At 37.2% G+C, this 21,085-nt stretch overlaps 1 protein-coding gene across 1 annotated transcript in view; it reads left to right on the forward strand.

Moving 5' to 3' along the window:
* Positions 1–14,349: 14,349 nt before the first annotated feature.
* The window catches only part of snsl (snustorr snarlik), a 65,689-nt gene continuing 58,953 nt past the window's right edge, over positions 14,350–21,085 (forward strand). The window contains exon 1 of the mRNA XM_081728139.1: positions 14,350–14,823. Coding sequence (XP_081584265.1) covers positions 14,763–14,823 — 61 coding nt within the window. The 5' untranslated portion in view covers positions 14,350–14,762. The remainder of the gene's footprint in view (positions 14,824–21,085) is intronic.

The raw sequence follows: 21,085 nt of genomic DNA on the forward strand, positions 1-21,085 counted from the left end.
GGGTTCATTTCTATCTAAACTGAAGAAATTGTGTAGTTTTGTGTGTGTATGTGTATTTTTTGTGCACATTTTGCATTTTATATTATGTACTGGATATTTTTATTGTATATTTCATATAATATATTTTTATTATCGTATATATATATTTAGTAGCAGGCTACATTTATTTTTATCTTTTGCAGATATTAATGAAAACTGTTTACATCAGATTTTAATGAAAACTGTTTACATCAGATTTAAATGAAAACTATTTGCAAGTAGGAAGTTAGATTGAAGATGTCAGCATATACAGGAAGTACATGTATTTTGTGTGGGAGAGCCCTTACAGAGTCGCTTACTGTTGTAATAAAGAGAGGTCTGTCAACTCTAATTGCATCAAGTGAGCAGAGGAGTGATGGCTTGCGTGAAGCATTATCCAAATATACATCTATAGTAGTGCACAGTGAGTGTCGAAAACGATATACTCGGCAAACATCAATCAAATCTGACTTGAGAAATAGTGATTGTGATAATCCAGACACTGTTTTTCCTGGACTGTCCACTCGTTCCACATCCTCTCAGTTTGACTTCAAAATTCATTGTCTCTTCTGTGGTGAAGAATCAGATATAGAGAAAGAAAGCAAGAAAGCTAAGCAAGAGAGAAAATGCATCAGTAAAGTAACCCTTTTGAAAGTGAAAGACAATATTAATAAGTATGGTACGGCTCGTGCAGACAAATGGGGAGTTGCTGTGCAGACACGTGTCAATAGTGCTATTGATCTCGTTGCAGCAGAAGGAAGATACCACCAGCAATGCTATGTGTCATTCTGCAATCCTAGATCAGTGCCTCCACCACCGTTTCGAGAAACAAGTGATTCCTTGCATAATCCTGGGAGACCATTACTCACAGAGAAGCATCAACATTTTGTAAAATTGTGCCGTTTTATGGAAAGTGAAGATGAATGTCAGTATTCTATGGAGGAGTTGGTAGAAAAATTAAATGAATTTGGACAAGAAGGTGTGACTTACAGTGACAAACAGTTGAAACGAAAATTGAAGGATTACTTTCAGGATCGTGTAATAATCACAGATATTCCAGGTAGAAGAAGTATTGTTACTCTAAAAGATGTAGCATCAAATATCTTAAATGAGACTTGGTACTGTGAACGCAACAAAGATCCAGAAAAGGAGAAGGAGCGCATTATTAGAACTGCAGCAAATCTAATTCGACAGGACATACAAGAGTGCACATACACAGTGGATACATATCCAACTATTGAAGACATGAAAAAAGGAGGAGTTTCTTACATTCCAGACTCTCTTCAAATATTCCTTCAAGAAATAATAATGAAGATGAAGAAAGAAAAAGATACATGGGAAAGAAAATGAGTATCTATAGCGAGCTGCATAGTAAAAGCAACCAGGCCTCGTTCATTTATATCACCATTACTTCTGGCTGTAGAAATTCATGTTCATCGTCGGTACGCATCCCGACAGCTGGTAGATCTTCTTCATAGCTTTGGTTTCAGTGAAGATTACAGTGAAATTCAACGTTACGAAACATCTGCTCTTTCACTTCCTGCAGAAATCACTGTGGAACCAAAAGCACTTATGCAGTTTGTGTTCGATAATGCGGATTTCAACGTGAGAACCATGGTCATGGAACATTTCACAGCCTTGGTGGTGTGCAATGTGTGACGCCAGCTGGTGCTGTCAAGTTTTCTAGTATTGTTGAGCGCCCAAGAAAGGTAACACCTGGAACCAGCATTGGTCAATTTGGTGCTATTCCCATCTTGAAATACAAAAGTGTCTCGCAGAAACCAGTCATCAAAATTGAAGATATATCTACTTTGGAGATACTTGAACCGCCTACTGTATCTATTGGAATGGCTCTTGACTTCTTGTGGATTTGGAGTTTTTCAACAGGACCACAAAAGCTTCCTGGATGGAGTGGATACATGCAGTGTATAGAACAAAGCAACAAGGAATATTCCCCTTCCAACATTTTCATCTTGCGATTTATTAACCTGTCTCCTTCCAATCCCAGTTCATTGTATAGTGCATTGAGCTTTGCATCTCATATATGTGAAAAGCGAGGACGCAAGTGTTTTGTAACATTCGACCAACCGTTATATATTAAATCTCGGGAAATTGTTGAAGTTTCTAAGAAAAATGATGAATTACATAATATTGTAATTCGCTTAGGAGGATTTCATCTTTTCATGTCATATTTGGGAGCAGTAGGATACATAATGCCTGGCAGTGGAATTGAGGAATTGTGGAGCGTAGTGTACGCACAATCATCTATTATCAAAATGTTGTCAGGTCAGTCGTATGCCAGAGCTCTTCGTGCACATATGTTAACTCAAACAGCAATTGTGAAAGTAGCAGCTCACCATTTCGAGATTGATGAAGGTTTGACATCTGCACTACAAAATCTTGGTGTGGAAGTATTCCAAGGAAAACAACTACCATCTTCAGCCGTATCATCAGACATATTGAAGCAGGTAATGTCACAATTAGAGGACAAGTTGCACTTACTGGCTGCCAATAGTCGTACTAGCAAGCTCTGGCTTCAGTACATACATCAGGTGGATCTCATGCGCTTGTATGTCAGGGCAGAACGAACTGGAGACTGGGATTTGCATTTGTATTGTGTACAGAAAATGTTACCACATTTCCATGCTGCAGGCCACATACACTATGCCAAATGTGCCCAGCTGTATTTGTAAGAAATGCTTCAACTCAGAGAAAATCTACCTCCAGAGGAATTTTCAAGCTACTCAAATGGTTACTTTACAGTGCGCCGATCACAGAAGCCATTGACAGGTGTGTGGACTGACATGATTATAGAGCAAGTTCTGAAGAAATCCATGAAGACTTCTGGAGGTCTGACGCACGGCCGTGGTTTTAAAGATAGCACACTTGCTAAATGGACTTTGTCAGCACCAACGTGTTCTCAAGTTTCTGCTGCCCTTGAAGATTTCAGTAATGTGCCCAACATCACATCAGATCAACATGTAGAATTAAGAGATTCTCGCATAGGACATGACGAAAAGGCTCTTAACATGTTTCAGAATTGGTTATTGGAACATTATCCTTTTCAGATCACAGGAAATAAACTTTTATCTATTTCTACTGGAGTTGTAGGAGGGGTTGAAATTAACTGTGATTCTGCTATTGAATGTGGTACAAAGGCTATGTTAGCTATGACAGGAAAAAATATTTTTACCGTCCAGCTGCAAAGACGAGATAAAGTGAGACCATTATCATCAGTTACAAACCAGGTTGTCAATATCCGAGGAGAAGAATCTCCAATTAATCACTTGCAGCTCTTCCACCGAATGTTGTGTGTTGTAAGGAGTGAAGAGAAATTACGTCAATGTTTTTCACATGAGCTTTCACAAACTCCTTTATCTCTGTTTGTTAATGGCTGCATGAGGAAAGCCAACAAGGCTAGCATCATACCAGTTCTTGAAAACAAGGTGCCTTGTGAGACTTCAGTGCCTTGCTCTGCTTATGTCTGTGATGGTGGTTATTTACTTTATAAAGTTGTCTGGCCATCAGGATGTTGTTACATTGATTTGTACAATCTTTATGTTCAGTATTTGCAAAATAAATATGGAGACAATATAATAGTAATTTTTGATGGTTATTTAGACAGCCTGACAACAAAAGGGGAAGAGCGAAGAAGACGACAGCTGGGTAAGAAGTCTGCTGATATCGTGTTTCATAGTAATATGATGGTAACCACAAACCAATCGCAGTTCCTTGCCAATGAACACAATAAAACAAGATTCATTTGCGGTCTCACAGATATCCTAGTATCAAGTGGCATTCATGTGAAACAAGCAGATTCAGATGCTGATCGTCTAATTATTGACACTGCTATAGGTCTGTCTACAACAAATGACTGTGTAGGAGTAGTTGGAGAAGATACAGACTTGTTAATGTTGTTACTTTCCAAGGCACCAGCAAACTCAAATATAATGTTTGTAAAACCAGGCAGTACTGTGTGGTCTGAAAAAGTATACAACATAAACAAAATTCAGAATCAATTGTGTGATGTGCAGAACAGTCTCTTATTCCTGCATGCTGCTTCAGGCTGTGACACCACATCAGCACCATTCGGGAAAGGAAAAGGTTCTTCCTTTTGTTGTTAGAGAGAAGTGAATTTCTTCGCCAACTTGTTTCAGTATTCACACAGCCAAATAAAACACAAGAGGAAGTAGCAGCTGCAGAGGAGAAATTTCTATTGCATCTATATGGTGGTTCTTCTGAAGGAACATTGAACTCTCTTCGTTATTTGATGTACGTGAAATGTGTAGCAAATCAACGTTTGACATCACAATTTAACCTTTCCACACTTCCTCCAACATCAGATGCAAGTAGATTACACTTCATGCGTGTGTATCACCAGGTGCAGTCCTGGTTAGGATACAATCTGAATCCAAATGAATGGGGATGGAAGACTTTGAATGGACAGCTTCTTCCTATTCCGTGTCTTCAGCCTCCAGCACCAGACTTCCTCCTGAAATTAATTTCATGTGCATGCAAAACTGCTGAATGTACGCGCTGCAAATGTAGGAGTGTTGGTCTTCGATGCACAAGTATTTGTACCTACTGCCACGGCCTGCAATGTGGAAATTCATATATTACTGATTCTGATACAGACAATTCAGATGATGAGCTTAATGATGAAACAAATGTGCGTTCTCAGAAAGAACCAAACGTTAAACGATTTAAGCTGACTAATCATTAGTGCTCAGAAATCACAGACAGTTGTTATTGTTAATAGCATAGTGATCATCGCAGAGATGAGGACTTTTTATTACGTTATTAAATTTATAGTAAAGACTCGGTGTGCAAGATTTCGTGACTTCAACAGTTATGTGCAAAGTAAACTGTTAGCTAGACTGGGCATGTCGACGACCGCTAACGTTTTTTGAATGTGAATTGCTTATTTGTAACATGTTATGAAAAACGTTCTAATTCAGCTACTAATGGGCCTATCAGCATGAAACAAAATTATAATCTTTGCAAACTAAGTGCTCTACTCAACAATATTAAAGAAAAGTCATAAATCACTTTAGTTATTCTGTATGAAAGCACAAACTGTGTTGAATAGCAAAATATATCAGGTAATTTTAGCTTTAAAGTTTTCTTACATAGAAAATAATTATCATACGAATATGAAAATGTAGTTTATAATAGCTACATGTATGCTGTTTAATATGGTGTTTACCGGATGTTAATATGTTATGTAGTTTAGGAGCAGGATGTCTTTATTTCAAACCCTATGTATCTAACATACTCCTTGGCGGCCATATTGGATTAGCCGCCATATTGGATGACGCAGGCATGGGAGGGGCGGGGACTTTTAATATGTTATTACATTCACATCAAGGACTCTGTGGGCGAAGTTTCAGGAATTCAACAATTATGTCCGGGTTTGACCTAAAATTATGCCAGCTAGACTGGACTAGCAACGTAAGTGAGCTCTTTACCGCTAAGCGACCATGAACCTTTAAATGTAGATAATCAAATCAACAAAGTATTATTTTTCACTTGAAAGAATTTACTTTTTTATTTTAGGTTTTTCCATGATTTTATTTTTATTTATTTTTTGTACAAACTGATAGAAACGACCTCGTCGTGATGGGGTGGCAAAAAGTCAATGTCTTTTTTTAATTTTTATTCCATAATATATGATGCAACCTTCTAAAATAGGAAAAGAAAAAGTGATGGAAATAATTTTTGTATATAGTCATAATAACAAACTTGACAAAAAGAAATGTACAGAGTGTGAAGGTCAAACCTTGAAAAGGTCATTTTTAGTGTGTATGTGAAAAGGAAATTAAAATAGAATGGTTGAGCAGAGTACTTCCTTAGTGACTTCCTGGAAAGAGACGAAAAGAGAAAAATCGTAATGTTTCGGTAACACTAATAGTAATTCAGATGTTATAATAATGACTAGATGAAGGTGAATCATGCAAGCAGTTTACTGTTCTGATGAATAATCTCGCTGTCTATTGTGAAGTCGAAAATGGTCATCTACACACGAAACAGAACACAAAGTACACGCTTCCATAAAATAAAAATTTAGTATATCAATATGCGGCAATTTATACACTTTAATGTATAGAATATTTTTTTTACTTTTGAGTTTGGAAACATTCTTCATAAATAGGTTTGTCATTTGCATCTGGCTATGTATGATGTAGGAGTATGGTTTTGCGATCATCGACCAACGAGTAGAATATCCCATACCATCGATCAAACCATAGTTGAAGGGTAAGGGGAAAAAAGAAGGAATGTCACAAAACTGCATTTTCGAGAAAACGGCGTATTAAAATTGAAAATATGGTTATTTAAATCTTTTATCCATTTTACATGGACATTTCTACCTCTACGCATGCATGGCATATAGCCTACAGTCAAATAATACCAAGAGTCACCAACAGATAGGACAAAGCACCCGTTAAAGCACATAAATGGACATTCCTTGTTTTTCCCCTTCCCCTTCAGTTGTTCTTTTTGCTTATCAACACTACAGTTTTCTAAGAATGATACCAGATATATAAGTCTGTAATATTGATTCTTATTTATTAGAAAAAGCATGTACATGTCCTTTGTTACATAAGAAAATAAAAGAGTATATTAAATCTCAGCACAGACACTTGAGTTGTTAACCAATTTCCTCAAACGGCCAGGGATACAATTGATACTTTTTGAAAAGAAGTCAATTGAGATTACCTCTTGACCAGCCAGTAACCTCTTGAATCCATGCCTACAATTTCTCCACTGTGTGAAATTTGAATATATACACTTCCTACTTAATCTAGCTTTACAAGAAAGAAGAAAAAAAAACACGGAGTGAGATCTGGCCATTCAAGAGGTCCAGCGCAACGATTTGAGCTTGATCATAAACAGATAAGCCGTCCGCCATAATGATTTACTTTGCATGTACTGGTTCCAATGATTGAAACAGGCAATGTGAAATCTTAATAAAAACTTTATATCATGATACTGTTTTGAACATAAATCAGTTATATTATAATTTTTATAGAGTATTAAAAATGCCGAGTTAATTTTCACACCCATCCGATATATATCCAGTACATATACTCCAACGGAATGATCTGGTGTCACAGGTTGCATCTCTCATTCTCAGCAAAACATATACAGAGAACAAGAAACAGACATGAAACCTTGCTTTGGTAAAAGTTAGTAGTGACAGTAAACAAGAACTATGGCGTGGTCATTAGTTTTGAGGAATGTGGGTCCATGACTACTCGTATATTGCCACCACTTTCCCTGCTTCTATTTCCGAATTTAATTTCCCTTCTTCTATTTAAGGCTATGTTTCCCTTTGTCTTTTCTCCTATCATAAAAGCGTGCTCCTACGTGATACAATACCCAGTTTGAAATGCTTGATTTAAACTCTGTTCAAACACAAGCACTAGACTAGCACAGAGCGAGGCCAGTTGGTTAGTTGATAGCGGGCATTCTTCCCGAGAATGTTCTCCTTCTACGGTAGATCTGATCAGATAGTATATATCAAACCTAGTTGGATCACAATTTCCTGTAAAGATCGTTAAATCTCTTGTATCTTACATATTAGAAAGCATTGACCCGTCCCTAATGTACTTGATAGCGAGTTCAATCTCAGATCATGTGGCTATATATCAGCGGATTTTTTCGTCTTGCTCCCGTTTTTCTTCGTTCAGTAAAACTACAATTACACTGGTCGGCAAAAGGAAACTTTTTTTTCGCTCCCACGAACGAAAATAGGTGATTCCTATAGGTTTCGAGCTCCTGAGTTCGAATCCGTAACCCATTTTTCTCCAGGATGTACCAGTTTTCAGGGAGGAGGGGGAGGTGTCTCAATATCCGCCCAAAAGTTCTATTCTCCACCCATAATAATTTGCACGTTATAATTTAAATATTAATATAAATTATGCAGATAAAATTGCATAAAAGTTGAAGTTTAACACTTACGTGTCACTTGGTTTTCCTACTCCTCTTGTAATTACTACAGAGTGTCTCGCGTGTCACATTCCAACAGAAGTCTGCCAACATATTCACACTCCATTTACAACTGTAGCGCATCTCCATGGTACCTATTTGCTGGTGAAACCTTTCCCCGTGTTCGTCAGAGACCTCACCCCAAGCTGTGCATTTCAGGGAAAAAGTCCAGGTGACAATGCAGGAAGTGTAACTAAGGACATATTACATCCCATGTTACGAAATGAAGTAATTAACATGCCCACAATGTCTTTGTAATCAGATGACTTATGATTCCCTAGAAAGTTACTGCACACTTCTCGAAAGACCTCCCAAGCCTCACTTTCCACTTCATTAAGCTTAGAAGAAAATGTAGTATCCTCTCGGATTTGAGGTCCCGTAAAAACACCTTCTTACACCTTGGCCTCGTTGAGTCTTGGGAATAGTTTTCTGAGATGATTAAATGCTTCACCATCCTAGTTCAGGGCCTTGACGAAGACCTTGATGAGTCCTAATTTGAAATGAAGGAGTGGTAAGAATATTTTCTGCAGATCTACAAGACGTTCATTAGCCACGTTCATCTCCCCTGGGACCAGTTGCTTCCTTGGCGGCCATTTTGTGATGGTGTACTGATCTTTGACTCAACTATCCCAATGACACAAGAAGCAGCAGTGCTTTGTGTAACCTCCTTGTAAACCGGTGAGGATGGTTCATTGCCATTATGTAGTAGCATTGCTTCGAGACTTACCCTAGAGGAATCTATGAATAGCCTCCAATCTTCAGTGTTGTAGTTCAACTTCAGTTGTCCCATAAGCGATGGAATGTCACTGCAATACACCAAATCACCAACCTTTGTAAAATTAGGAACTAAGCTCACCTCTCTTTTCCTATACATCGATATATTCACATCTTGGTTTAGTAGATTCCATTGTTGAAGTCGTGATGCAAGCAACAGGGCCTTAGACTTGGGAAGGTTTAAGTCTCTGATCAGATCATTCACATGTGGTTCATTAGTGTGAGGTACTGGAGCGTAATTGGGATCTGACTGTATACTCGAAAATTGTGCAACATCCTCACAAGCAGCAGGTTCTTCATCGGATGAAACACTGCACAGGGTGTAGAGTCTGGTGGTACGGGTACAGGCAGACAAACATCATGTTTCACAGGTCTCCTCGCGGAATCCAAGTTACGATACTGCTTCATGTTTTTTGAGCAATCTTTTATATTAGTCAGGCAGAAGTAACAGTCTGAAACATGATCACGGGGCTTGCTCCAAATCATAGGTACGGCGAACGGCATCGATTTGTGTGTACCTTTCAACCATCCTGTGATAGTACGCGCACACGAGTTACAACTTTGTTTCGGAGCCCAAACGCGATCCTGGTCGCCGATTTTACACCCGAAGTACAGATGGTAGGCTGTCTTCAGGAACGGTGTCATTGGCCTACTTTGTCACTTGGAAATCACTTCCCCACATACGTAGCAGAATGAATCTGTCGAATCATTGCAAGTTCTCGGCATGTTCGTTTAACACAAACGTCAAAATTTCACGCAGAAATATTTTTCACCTACGGTATACATAGACACAGCGTAACACCACCTTCTAACACGAAGATCAACTCGAAACTGTAATATTTGTTTCACGCGACAACGTGGTGTATGTCTTGGCGCCTTTTTTCAACAATCTGTCTGTCATCTAGACAAAAAGGAGCCGACGAATAATCGTAAGTTGATTACGAAACCTTTCTCCGTCAATAACGCCTAGGTTTTAGTGTATGCAGTGTGAAACGACAATAAATCTTTGCAACCCAAGGGAAGGGGGTACGTTTCCGGGGAGTCGTGAGCTAAAGAAAAGGATGTTTCTGGGATATAGCCTAGTAACAGTTCTTGGATTAAGATAAAAATTCAAAATTATGCACTCCAAACACGGAAAACACATATTAAATACGAAAAATACGATTTTTCTGTCAATTATGGAAACAGCACCCCGCCAAAAAAAAAAAAAAAAAACTTACGTACTGGAACTTTCTCGATGAGATATTCGTAATCACCTTCTCGAAATCTATCCGGTACATCCTTTCACCCTCGTAAAAATTCAGAATTATGCACTCCAAACACGGAAAACACATATAATATACGAAAAATACGATTTTTCTGTCAATTATGGAAACAGCACCCCGCCAAAAAAAAAAAAAAAAAAAAAATACGTGCTGGAACTTTCTCGATGAGATATTCGTAATCAGCGTCTCGAAATCTATCCGGTACACCCTTTCAGCCGACCAGTGGGAGGATTTTCATGCCGACCAGTGTTATCCGGATTAATGACTGCTGGGGCCTATTTCTCAAAACTAGTAGCCTTGTAATACTAGAGTAAAACTTTTCAAAATCAAATATTTTACAATTGTATATACCATAAATCATGACAAATTAGAGGTATAGCATTAGTATTTAGAAATGATTTTTATTATTATTCTAGAGTTTCTACTTCATAATATTTTATGACTTTTGTTACTTTGAGAAACAGGCACCTGGACGCAATCCGTATAATTGAAGCAATCAGCAACATACGTTATGAATTTAGGTATGAGATGAAAATGGAATTGGCCATTGTTAAAAGGGGATATGTTGTATTTGAAATACAATGCACATATCCCCTTTCAACAATGACCGGTTCAAATAACCTAAACTCGCTTTTGTTTAATAAAAGGGTAGATCTATTATATGTTTAAAATAAGATCAGTTTTACTACAAATATTTTTTTAATCGTTACAATAGTACGTGCTTATATAGCTACTTCTGGAGGTGTTAGAAGAACATGTCCCACAAAGTTAATTGTATTACCATACACTCGTTTACCTGCTGCTAAGTCCAGTGAACGCTTGACGGAAAGAAGCAGTATGTGGTCGCCTTCAGGCTGCCATTCCAGCCATTTGCAATATCAAAATAATATCGATATCAGTGTTGCCACAGTCTTAGCTCTGGAGCGGGCTGAAAAATAGTACCAAATTGGAACAAAAAGGGCTGAGTTCATTATTTTATACCAGTGTAATGCATGGCTCCATAACACGAAACTAAAAGAGGTAAAATTCTAGAACACTCCCCCCCCCCTCTTCCAAGAGTACAAATCAAGAAACTACTCTTTTTAAAAATTACTTTTCAAAGACATCCAAAAAATAGGGCCTTGAAAAACCGTGGAAGTAAATGAAACTTTTCTCACATGTAGGAAATATAACAGAGGCCGCAAATTAAAAGGGAAAACGCAGTGGCGGATCTACCTAGGTAGAAGGTAAAAACGGGGGCCAGGCAGAACCCAGGCTATGATAAGTAGTTATATCATGAGTTTACTATAAACTTTCAAAAATATATATGTAATAGCTTAAATTATTTTTGTCACCTAAAAAATGAGGTACTAGGCCCCCGGCCCCAGGTTAGATCCGCCACTAGGAAAACGGTTATCATCTTCGGTATGAATTGTAAAAAAAATCAAACGCGCCTTTATTTCAAAGTGAAATAAACCAAAATGGCATTCTGGCCATATATATAAAAAATATATATATAAAACAAATCAATCATCTCCGAGTTCGTGTGTAAACAGTACGTTAATATAAAATAATAAAGTATAATTATCCACCTTATTCTCGCGTATTTCAAGATCGAAGGAGGATAATAGAATATAAGGTAAGTAAACTGACATTTGTAGAAAATGTAAAACCGGTCCAGGGTCCTAGAACCTTCCCTGAAAGACATCACAACACATTATTAATAATTTTAAGTCACAATGGTATAAGTACTGTAACGTGAGATGTAGGAAAAGTCTTACTGACACTTTTGAAAATGTGACAAGTATATGTTAAATGGTGCTGAATTGGGTAGAATTGTACCAACTTTTTCACAAAAAGGGCTGAAAATGTCAGCGTGGTACCAACGGGCTGATGAATGACAAAAAGGGCTGAATTTGGCACAATTGTACCATGTGTGGCAACATTGATCGATATCAAAGCAGCCAATGTCTCACTTTTCAGGTTCAATTGAAGCCACATTGTTATTTTCTTCATTCGTTTGCTGAGACTCACTACGCTATGAATAATTTCATCAACACTCATAATTTGAAATCCGAGATTCGTGGAATCTCTCTGTTAATAACCAAGTGTGGAACCAGGATGGACTCCTGGGGGGGCGGTGAGGGGAAGGTTTGGTGAAACATTCTCAGTTTTCGCTCTCACCAAGCTTTTGCAGCAATGGTGCTTCTGCCACTGGGGAGGAGGGGACCTGGATCCGCCTACAGTATGTCTGTAACCATTCGGGTATGTCTTCTGCGTTATACTCGGAACAGACAGAAATGTTCACAATGATGTTCTACATACCTTCAATTGATATTTGTTTTTTATATATATAGTTAGGTTCAATTTCTTTGTCAGTTTAATTTCATCAATAGTTTTTATTTTTAAATTATTTTTTAACTTCCTAATACGGATGCAGATATTTTCATCTCATGTCAATTTTATCGCATCTTATTTTCAATCAACTTACAAGTAAACGCGGGCTAAATATAATGTTCTACAACTAGCATTAAAGTATGATTTATTGGACGCGTTTGTTCCTTCTACTATAAGTATGGAAGAGGTTGAAAAGGCCATTAAGAAGTTAAAAAAAAAAAAAAAAACTCTCTCATTCTCCCAGTAATTCGAACATTGACAGTGAGTATAGTATTTCGATATTTACTTAAAATTACATTCGATTACCACATGAGCTCTGAGTAATCTAAATTTGTGCAATCTCTGTAACGATGCCTCTCCTTCATGTCCCATTGGTGATGGTTATTCAGAGGTTTCACTGTATTCATATTTTTCTCGAAAATATATTACAGGTTGACTGCCATGCGCATCATATGTGGTGCTCACATTATTTCTCTGTGGGGCCATGAGCACCATAGATGATGCTCATGTTGAATAACACAAATTACTAACCTATCCAGGTTCTTGAGCATTATATATGATGCTCATTGTCACAAATTACTGTGAGACCATGAGCATCACATATGGTGCTCGGCTCCCATTGGTACATTTTCGGGAGAAACAATATATCGCGACAAAAATGTGATATAACTATCCATAATCGAGCCAAAGGTAAGAACAAATTTATGGCCTCCTGGAACCAGTGCCCTCAAATCACCTTGGCATCAACCTATTATTCATTTACGACCCACTATTGTGTCCTTTAGGCTAAAGGAGACGATGAGAAATGAATGATAAAAGGAAAAAATTTCGTCCCATGGACAATATTCTATACAAGCTATATGTTACTGATAACGGTAACAAGGATATCTTGTTGCTAGTGTCCGAAAGTTTGTTAGAAAGTAGAAGAGTGAGAAGATCGTAGGTCCCATGCAGGCTATTGATCGGTATGTTTGGAAATAGCGAATTGCAAAAAAAAAAAAAAAAAAAAAAAAAGTTGAAATATGCATTGGCTCAACATAATTTAAAGTGCATGTCGGCCAATCAGCAATATACCCCCATTTATCTGACAATTATGACCTTGCACTCCCAATTTTAATTTAAATCCTTTCGTAGGAATTACCTTGACAATTGAATTGGTTGGCAAATGCTCGGTAAAGCGGCCAATTACAACTTATAGGACAACATTGGCAAGTGAATTGTTTGGCAAATGATTGACAAAGCGGCCAATTACAACGTAGAGCCAACGTTGGAAGTTTGCTATCCTTCTGTTTCCCACTATTGGGTCTACTGTCTGTGCTGCCAAAGCATTCCTTATGTCAGGTTAGCGGAGGACTATATAGTGCATAGAGACTGGTAATTCGTGGAAAATAAGTTCCTAGTAATGGCCAATTTTTTGCGATAATGTATTAATCAATTTCGCAAAATTTTCTTAATTCTGTAGCATGTAACAGAGTGTTCGGTTAATGCTTTGGAATACTTATGTATTTCATTTGATACAACAAGTCTCTTAACAAGGCATGTTGACAAATGTCAACACCTTAATACGTATATCCTAATGATAGTTCACCTTTATTATACCACTGTTTCAATGCCGTTACTGTCACTCTAAATTGTTTAAAAGTAGAGTAATTCATGCTTAAAACAATACCAAGAATATACAGCTTAAAACTGTTTCGACAGCTTAAAACTATATAAAAGAAGAAATCTGAAAGAATATTGCGGACAAGCAATGGACAATTTTCACAAAAGAGGAAAAATATGTCTCCTTCTCTCATAATATATATACTGTTTAAGTCTTTCCGTGGGAGTTTCTGCGTATTGGAAAGTGCACCATTGAGCCTCTCATTCAAGAAAAGATATCTGGTTTATTTGGAAAGTTTCTCCAGCTGATTCACTTTCAATTCTTCACAATTATTTTTTCTTTTCAAGTAAATAATAGTCGCCATTACACAAAATATCTACAAATAATTAGCCTCTAAAAGATTAACTCTTTCTTTTTGGTCTGGCGCAACAACTAAAAGTAAAGGGATTTACAGGTATTTCTGTTGCTGAGAAGGAGTGACCGAATGACCCAATTTCTGTGAGGCGGCCTTCCTTGGTATTCATCAAGTGAGCGCCTGAGCAGCAGCCTTCAGTGAGTAAGCGACTGAGTGAGTATGCTTATGACGTTACAGAAGAAATTACGGAAAGACTTCTGCTTCCCTTTCATCTGTGAGATTTAATTAGTGGTGTTCTGAATGGGCCTGCTACGGCCCCGTGCTTCCTGTAATGCATGTTTCAATGGATCGTCAAAGATAAAGTGACAGTGGAAGTGCAGATATGGCTCAAAAACAACTGACAGTCGTGTGGCTTGCCTCGGGGACAATTCTTCTGCTGTCTTGTAAGTACTAGAAATAACGGTGAATACCACGTGAAACATTGTTTATAACACGACATTTGCATTTTTTCTTTCTTTTTACTGCCATATACAACAATAATGTTTTACTATGGTGCTTGGTGAGACTGAATTACACAGGGAGTTTTAAGATCAAAATTTCAATACGTCTCTTGAAAATATCACAATCCTTAACTGTTTGCAAATTCATTATTGCAGAATATTTACGTATATCATACAATTTTTTTGTTTATCTGATCCAATCAATTTGTTAATGTATGCCAGAGATTCGGGAAAAAGCATTAATTGTAGCAGTGGATACAGGATATGTCCGCTTGCGCTCCTTTTTATGTAAATACCTTATATTCAGGTCTCTTTCTTGCCACAAGCCTCGTGCCAGTGTTTTAGTCAACGAGACACACCACTTACTGGAAAACAAAGCAAAGCAAAATAATTTAATTAGTTCAATAATACTTCCAGTAAATAAAAGTTACTTAAGATATAATATTCATCAATTTATGTATGTGCCATCTTATATTACGCAAATTGGTTGTTTAGATGGATTTAGCGTCCCTTTTAGCGCCGAGGCTATATGAGTCATGGACCTAACAGTTTATTGTGAAATCCTAACCACATGCCACTGGGAATCAAGCCAGCAGCGTCATTATAGATTTTGCTTTGGGGAGGAGGGGGAACATTTTTTTATTTCATTTTTTTATGAGGGGCACAATGGCTCAGTGGTAGAGCAAATGCCTCTGGTGCGTAAGGTCCCTGGTTCAATTCTCTGCCAAGTTTGTGGTGGACAACAGCGTGTCCGTGTATTTTCTTGGGATACTCCCGTTTTCTCCCACATTTTCATTCCACAAATTCTTTCACCATCATTCACTTGCCTTAATTATCTGTGTCCCTTAGCCTAACAGGCGTAATCGTGGGACGTTAAATTGAAAGATTTCATTTTCCCATGATTTTTATTAGTATATTAGTCATTAAATTGTATTTATTTCTCAAATTTAGAAGGGGGAGATTAGTTCTGAAGCCCCAAATACAAACCTGGGACCCTCGCACTGAAGGCGCGAACGCTAATAGTATAGCAAGCGAGAGAGCGCTCTTCTATATTAGTTCCTTTTTAAAACCAAATAACGAATTTAAGCTATAATATAGTATCTAATCGAACACGAAAATCAAGATTAGGGTTAGGATTAGGATTTAGATTTCTGAGCTGTTGGCATCTATTGCCATTTAGCCCGTCACGTATATGAGGGATGATGACACGTCTCTCGGCGATGATGACACTATCCGATGAAAGGGAACTAAGAAAGGATTGGAGAAGAAAGAAAGCGGCCTGGGACCTGTATGTTAGATACCATCTCGGGATTTGCCTGTTGTGAATGAGCAAGGGCGCCCATCAGAAGGTGCAAGGTGGGGCGCTCGCCCCTAGAGAAAATTGTACTTCAAAATATCGAAAATCCAATAGAATTTTTACATTAGTTATAGCAAAATTTGAAACTATTTTTGAAACGTCGCTTATACTTGCCCCCCTTGGAAACTACAACATGGACGCCCTTGTGAATGAGGGAAACCGAGGAAGAACCTTACTCAAGATGGCTGGCCTGAAAAAGCTGTTACACTTTTTTTTCGACCGAGTGTCCCCACCGGGAAGAAAATCATGAAGAGTCTTCGAAGTTATTCTTCTTTAGGACTTCTCTAAGTTGGGGAAGGGCCACAGTGGCTCAGTGGTAGAGCGTTCACCTCTGGTGCATGGGGTCCCTGGTTCGATCCCAGCTCGCGCTAAGTGAGCTATGTGGTGGGCAAACACCGTGTGCGTGGGTTTCCTTGGGGTTCTCCCGTTTCCTCCCACTTTCTTCATTTCACTCATTTCTCATCATCACCGTCTTCTTTAGTTTGGCCGGCATATTCGTGGGACGTAAAACTTAAAGATTTCATTTCTAAGTTGAGGGATTGCTTAATGCAACCATTTCCAGTGGGTTGTGAGCTCTTATATCTCGTTTTTATTTCTGTCTATCGGTGTTACGTCATACATTTCGTGTGCTATTTACAGAACATTTAAGAAGTTCTTTAATGGGTATTTTGATTATATACTGTTTGGTGGTTTTAACAAAACGTTTCTTAGATACTTTTGCTTGATTGTTCGAGGTTTTTGCTATATAACACTCTATAACCTATAAAGAGTACTTGTAAAATATGTAAGCGTCACGAAACGGGCCCCTAGACTCACTCCTACTTGACAAAACAGAAAATCTGTTAATATAACGCTAGCGCCTTAGAATAAGTAAGGTACTGTACAACTTTTTATGTTGAATGGCTGTCTTGCCCAGGAGCTTCAACAGCATTTGGGAATCAAGCAAATATAATATTCAATATTTGTAGGGTTTATTTTAAATCAAAGTTCCCTATTTTCTAACACAAACAGGACTGTGGTAAGCAGAAACATTTAGAGAGAGAGGAAACAAAAAGCTTAGGAAGATAATCCGTACCTTTAGTCCGTAATTTCAAGTATTGCAGACATTATATATATATATATATATATAGATAGATAGATAGATAGATAGATAGATAGATAGATAGATAGATAGATAGATAGATAGATAGATAGATAGATAGATAGATAGATAGATATACGTAAATTGTGCATAATTTACAGGAAGCGGGAAAATTGACCAGGGCAACGCTCTTTTGCCTCGCTGACTATTGGCCTTGTGACAAATACAGGTAGATCCGTCGCGGTGTCCTCCTTCTCACTACTATTAGCCTACTATCCATACACTTTCCTCTTCAATGTTCAATATTAAGTATTAACAGTAGATTATCTTTCTAAATTTTTCCTTCGTACACATACTTCACTTCCTCGTGGCTAAAGGCCTTTGATAGAAGAGAGCTCAAGTGAATGCTACTGACATTAAACTATACAGTAGGTTCACTTCTGATATAGCCAGTTATATTTAACTACGAATGAGCAAATCTTTACACTAAAAGAGAAAAGTGGAATTGCTATCGAGACAGTATTACATATATGCGTGACGTACTACTGTAGATTAGAATTTGGTTTGCAAACACTTCAAACATCTTCAAAGTCTTGAAAGCTTAAAGTGACAAAAGAAACATCATCTGTACTGTGTTTCTATCCATTTCTGCATATCATTAAAGTACATACACGTACACCGATTAACTCTTAAAAGAGAGGAGAAATTCTATGATGCCGAAAGTAAAAGACACTTTCACCAACGTTCCCCCGTACTGAGATATTGTCTTCGTCAGCTGGTTTCGACTTTACTTAACCTACTTCAGTCAATTGAAGTCCTCATATTTTATACGTTTCTTTTACACTCTTCACACTGCTATTGCAAAAAATTCAATCTCAACAATTGGTATCGTACTACTGCTACTACTATAAGTGAAGATAAAAGATTGCGTGATTATGCATCCTTTGTATTTTTTTCTTATCCAAGTCATAGCGTGACCCCGACACATCATTGTATTCTCTGGTCAAGGCTCCTGCATGAAAGTTCGCTTCTATAATTGAAATATAATAATTTTTATTCACATTTCTACTTCAATTGTACCTACTTTCTACTTCACTTATTTTAAAATATCATGGGGCATTTTACTTTACACTTAGAATTCCTACCATCATGACAAAAGTGCTCGCTTTGGATCCGTGTAGTCACAAGTTTAAATCCTGATGGGTGCATAATGTCTTTTGTATAAGCTTGTCTAGTGATTCTGACTCTACTTTAATGTACTAGCTCACTTTCATCATAAACTCAATGTTAAATAAGGCATAGATTCTAAATCACAAAATCTTTACACTTTTTAACACTCATTAAACAACAAGATACTAGGGATGGCCAATTCCGGAATTTTTACTTTCCGGAATCTGGAGAGTAAAATCGGAAAAATCCCGGAATTCGAAAAGTTCCGGAATTTGAAAATTCCGATTTCGGGAAAATTTAGGAATTCGGAAACAACCCGGAATTTAGAATATTCCGATTTCGGAAAAATTCCGGAATTTTCTAAATTCAAGATTTTCCGAATTCCGGAATATCTCTGAAGTCCGAAATTTTTCCAAAATCTGGAAAGTGAAATTTCCGATTCCGGAAAATTTTGGCCACCCCTACAAGATACCCTTGACCTAGAAAGAAGAAAAAGTTTTTGGAAATTTGATGTGGAAGGGATGATATAAAGGGTTACAATTAGTACAATGAGATGTTCATATCTCGGAATTCCTTAAGGATTTTAGTTATGAAACTTGGCATATTTGGACTTTTCATTTAAAATGATTAAACACTTGTTTCAGCTTTTTTCTTTATTTAATATAGATGAGAAGAAAAAGAGATAGGTGATTCACTATGTTCTGAGATTGATAATCATGTCAAATGTCATATTAATTGCCTCAGTAGTTATTGCGTAATAAGGTAATACGCAAATTCACATTTGCTTTTATAGATATTGATAGATTAAAAGGAATGTTTCCCTTTCATACTGTATTCCACTTCAACACTGCTATGAGATGGGAAGATTTATTCGGTGAAACGTAATTTCTAGATGCTTGATGTTGTGACGGGATTTTTAAATCAAAGCGCCTGAAAGTAAGATTTCTCACGAGATACAGAATAATAACCATTTTCCCTGTAATTTTTCTACTGTTTTCTATGCTACTCTCACTGACTCACTGACTGTTCATTTGATACAGGAAAATTAACAATAGGAGTGGAAATGTTTGGAAGAAATTCAGTCAGATATTAATTGTACTGTTTGTACTATATAGTCATATAGGGGATTTGAACTGGAAATTTTTCGAACTGAAGCAAAAATGAACGTTAATAATTCATATTTGTCCGCTTGATAATGGACATATTGTGCTAATCAGATAACTTTTATTTATTATTTAAGTTTTTAAAAAGTCGATTACTGAAAATAGTCTTATTTTAATTACTCAAAATATTTTATTTGTGTTTTTGTTCTGGTGATGTTGCATTTACAATTTTCGGCATGAGGGTGAGGGGTAGAAAAGTAGTGACACGTAAAAATAACCGAAAACGACCGATATTAGTGTCTAATTCACAGTTTTCGGGGTGGCTGTGATGAGTAGTGACACTCCAGATGCTGCTTACGTCCAAATTCATCCCCCATTGGGATAAGGGATGAGGTTGAGAAGGGCGTGACGTGTAAAAATAATCGAAAATGACCGATACTAGTGTTCTATCCATAGTTTCCGGGGTCACTGAGATGAATAGTAGCAGTCTCAATGCTATTAAAGTGCAAGTTCACCCCTATCGGTATGGTGGAGACAGGGTGTGAATTGTGGGAAAGAAATAACATTACGATTTTTTTTTTTTTTTGTCATTACATTTTCATTGAGATGCTTGTCTTAAGAGGAGAAAGGATTCAAATACATTTCGTAAACCTATTCTTTCCGTGCGAAGAGAGGAGTATTTCAGATAGTTCTTATTTAAAAAGACTAGGTTTTTTATGTAGTCGAATGATTAGAGAACGTCTCAGAAGTTTGACTTCTGGTGAAGTCAAAGAACTTTAGATGTCAACCCAAAACATCTTAACTCTTTTAAAATCAGTGATAGAAGGTACCCTTTAACTGAAATGCATGCCCTTAATTAGGTACCTAGATTGTTAGTACGGGTTACGCAAATATATCTTACACATGAGGTTACGGGCTACAATTTTCATACGAAAGCACTCTGACTCACTCTGACTCTGTCTATTGGTCTTCCTCGTCCCCCCCCTCTCAAAGTTCATTTTTGCTTTAATAATTATTGTTCTTGGTTTGAGAATCTTCTATATATTCGTAACTACTAATCGTATTTCAATGAAACTTGCTAAATAAACATATTAACATTCTATTTATCCTAGGCCACGCAGAATTTTCGGAGTACTTTTTATGTATGTACCTACTGACTGTGGGATCCTGATAGGGTCGCCCAAATTAAAAAAAAAAAAAAAAACTACGGGTAATTTCAACAAATTACTTCTTCCGAATTTGTGAATCGTTGACACATGCGATAATTGATTCATTCGGAAGACAATTATATACGAGTCATGAATCTAACTCATTTAGAGCAGTAGGATTTCCCTAAGTGTTTCCTTGTTTTTCTTTCTGATTTTTCAATGTCGAGAAACTTTTACATCTTCATGCCTACTGAACATACGTCAATGAAATTTAGCATTCATATAGCCTAGGACATGCACATTTTTTTCAGGGTACAATTCATATAAGTACAGACCGCACCACAAA

The sequence above is a fragment of the Thermobia domestica genome, chromosome 10 (genome assembly GCF_964235325.1).
Source record: "Thermobia domestica chromosome 10, izTheDome1.hap1.1, whole genome shotgun sequence".
In the NCBI taxonomy this organism is placed as follows: Eukaryota; Metazoa; Arthropoda; class Insecta; order Zygentoma; family Lepismatidae; genus Thermobia; species Thermobia domestica.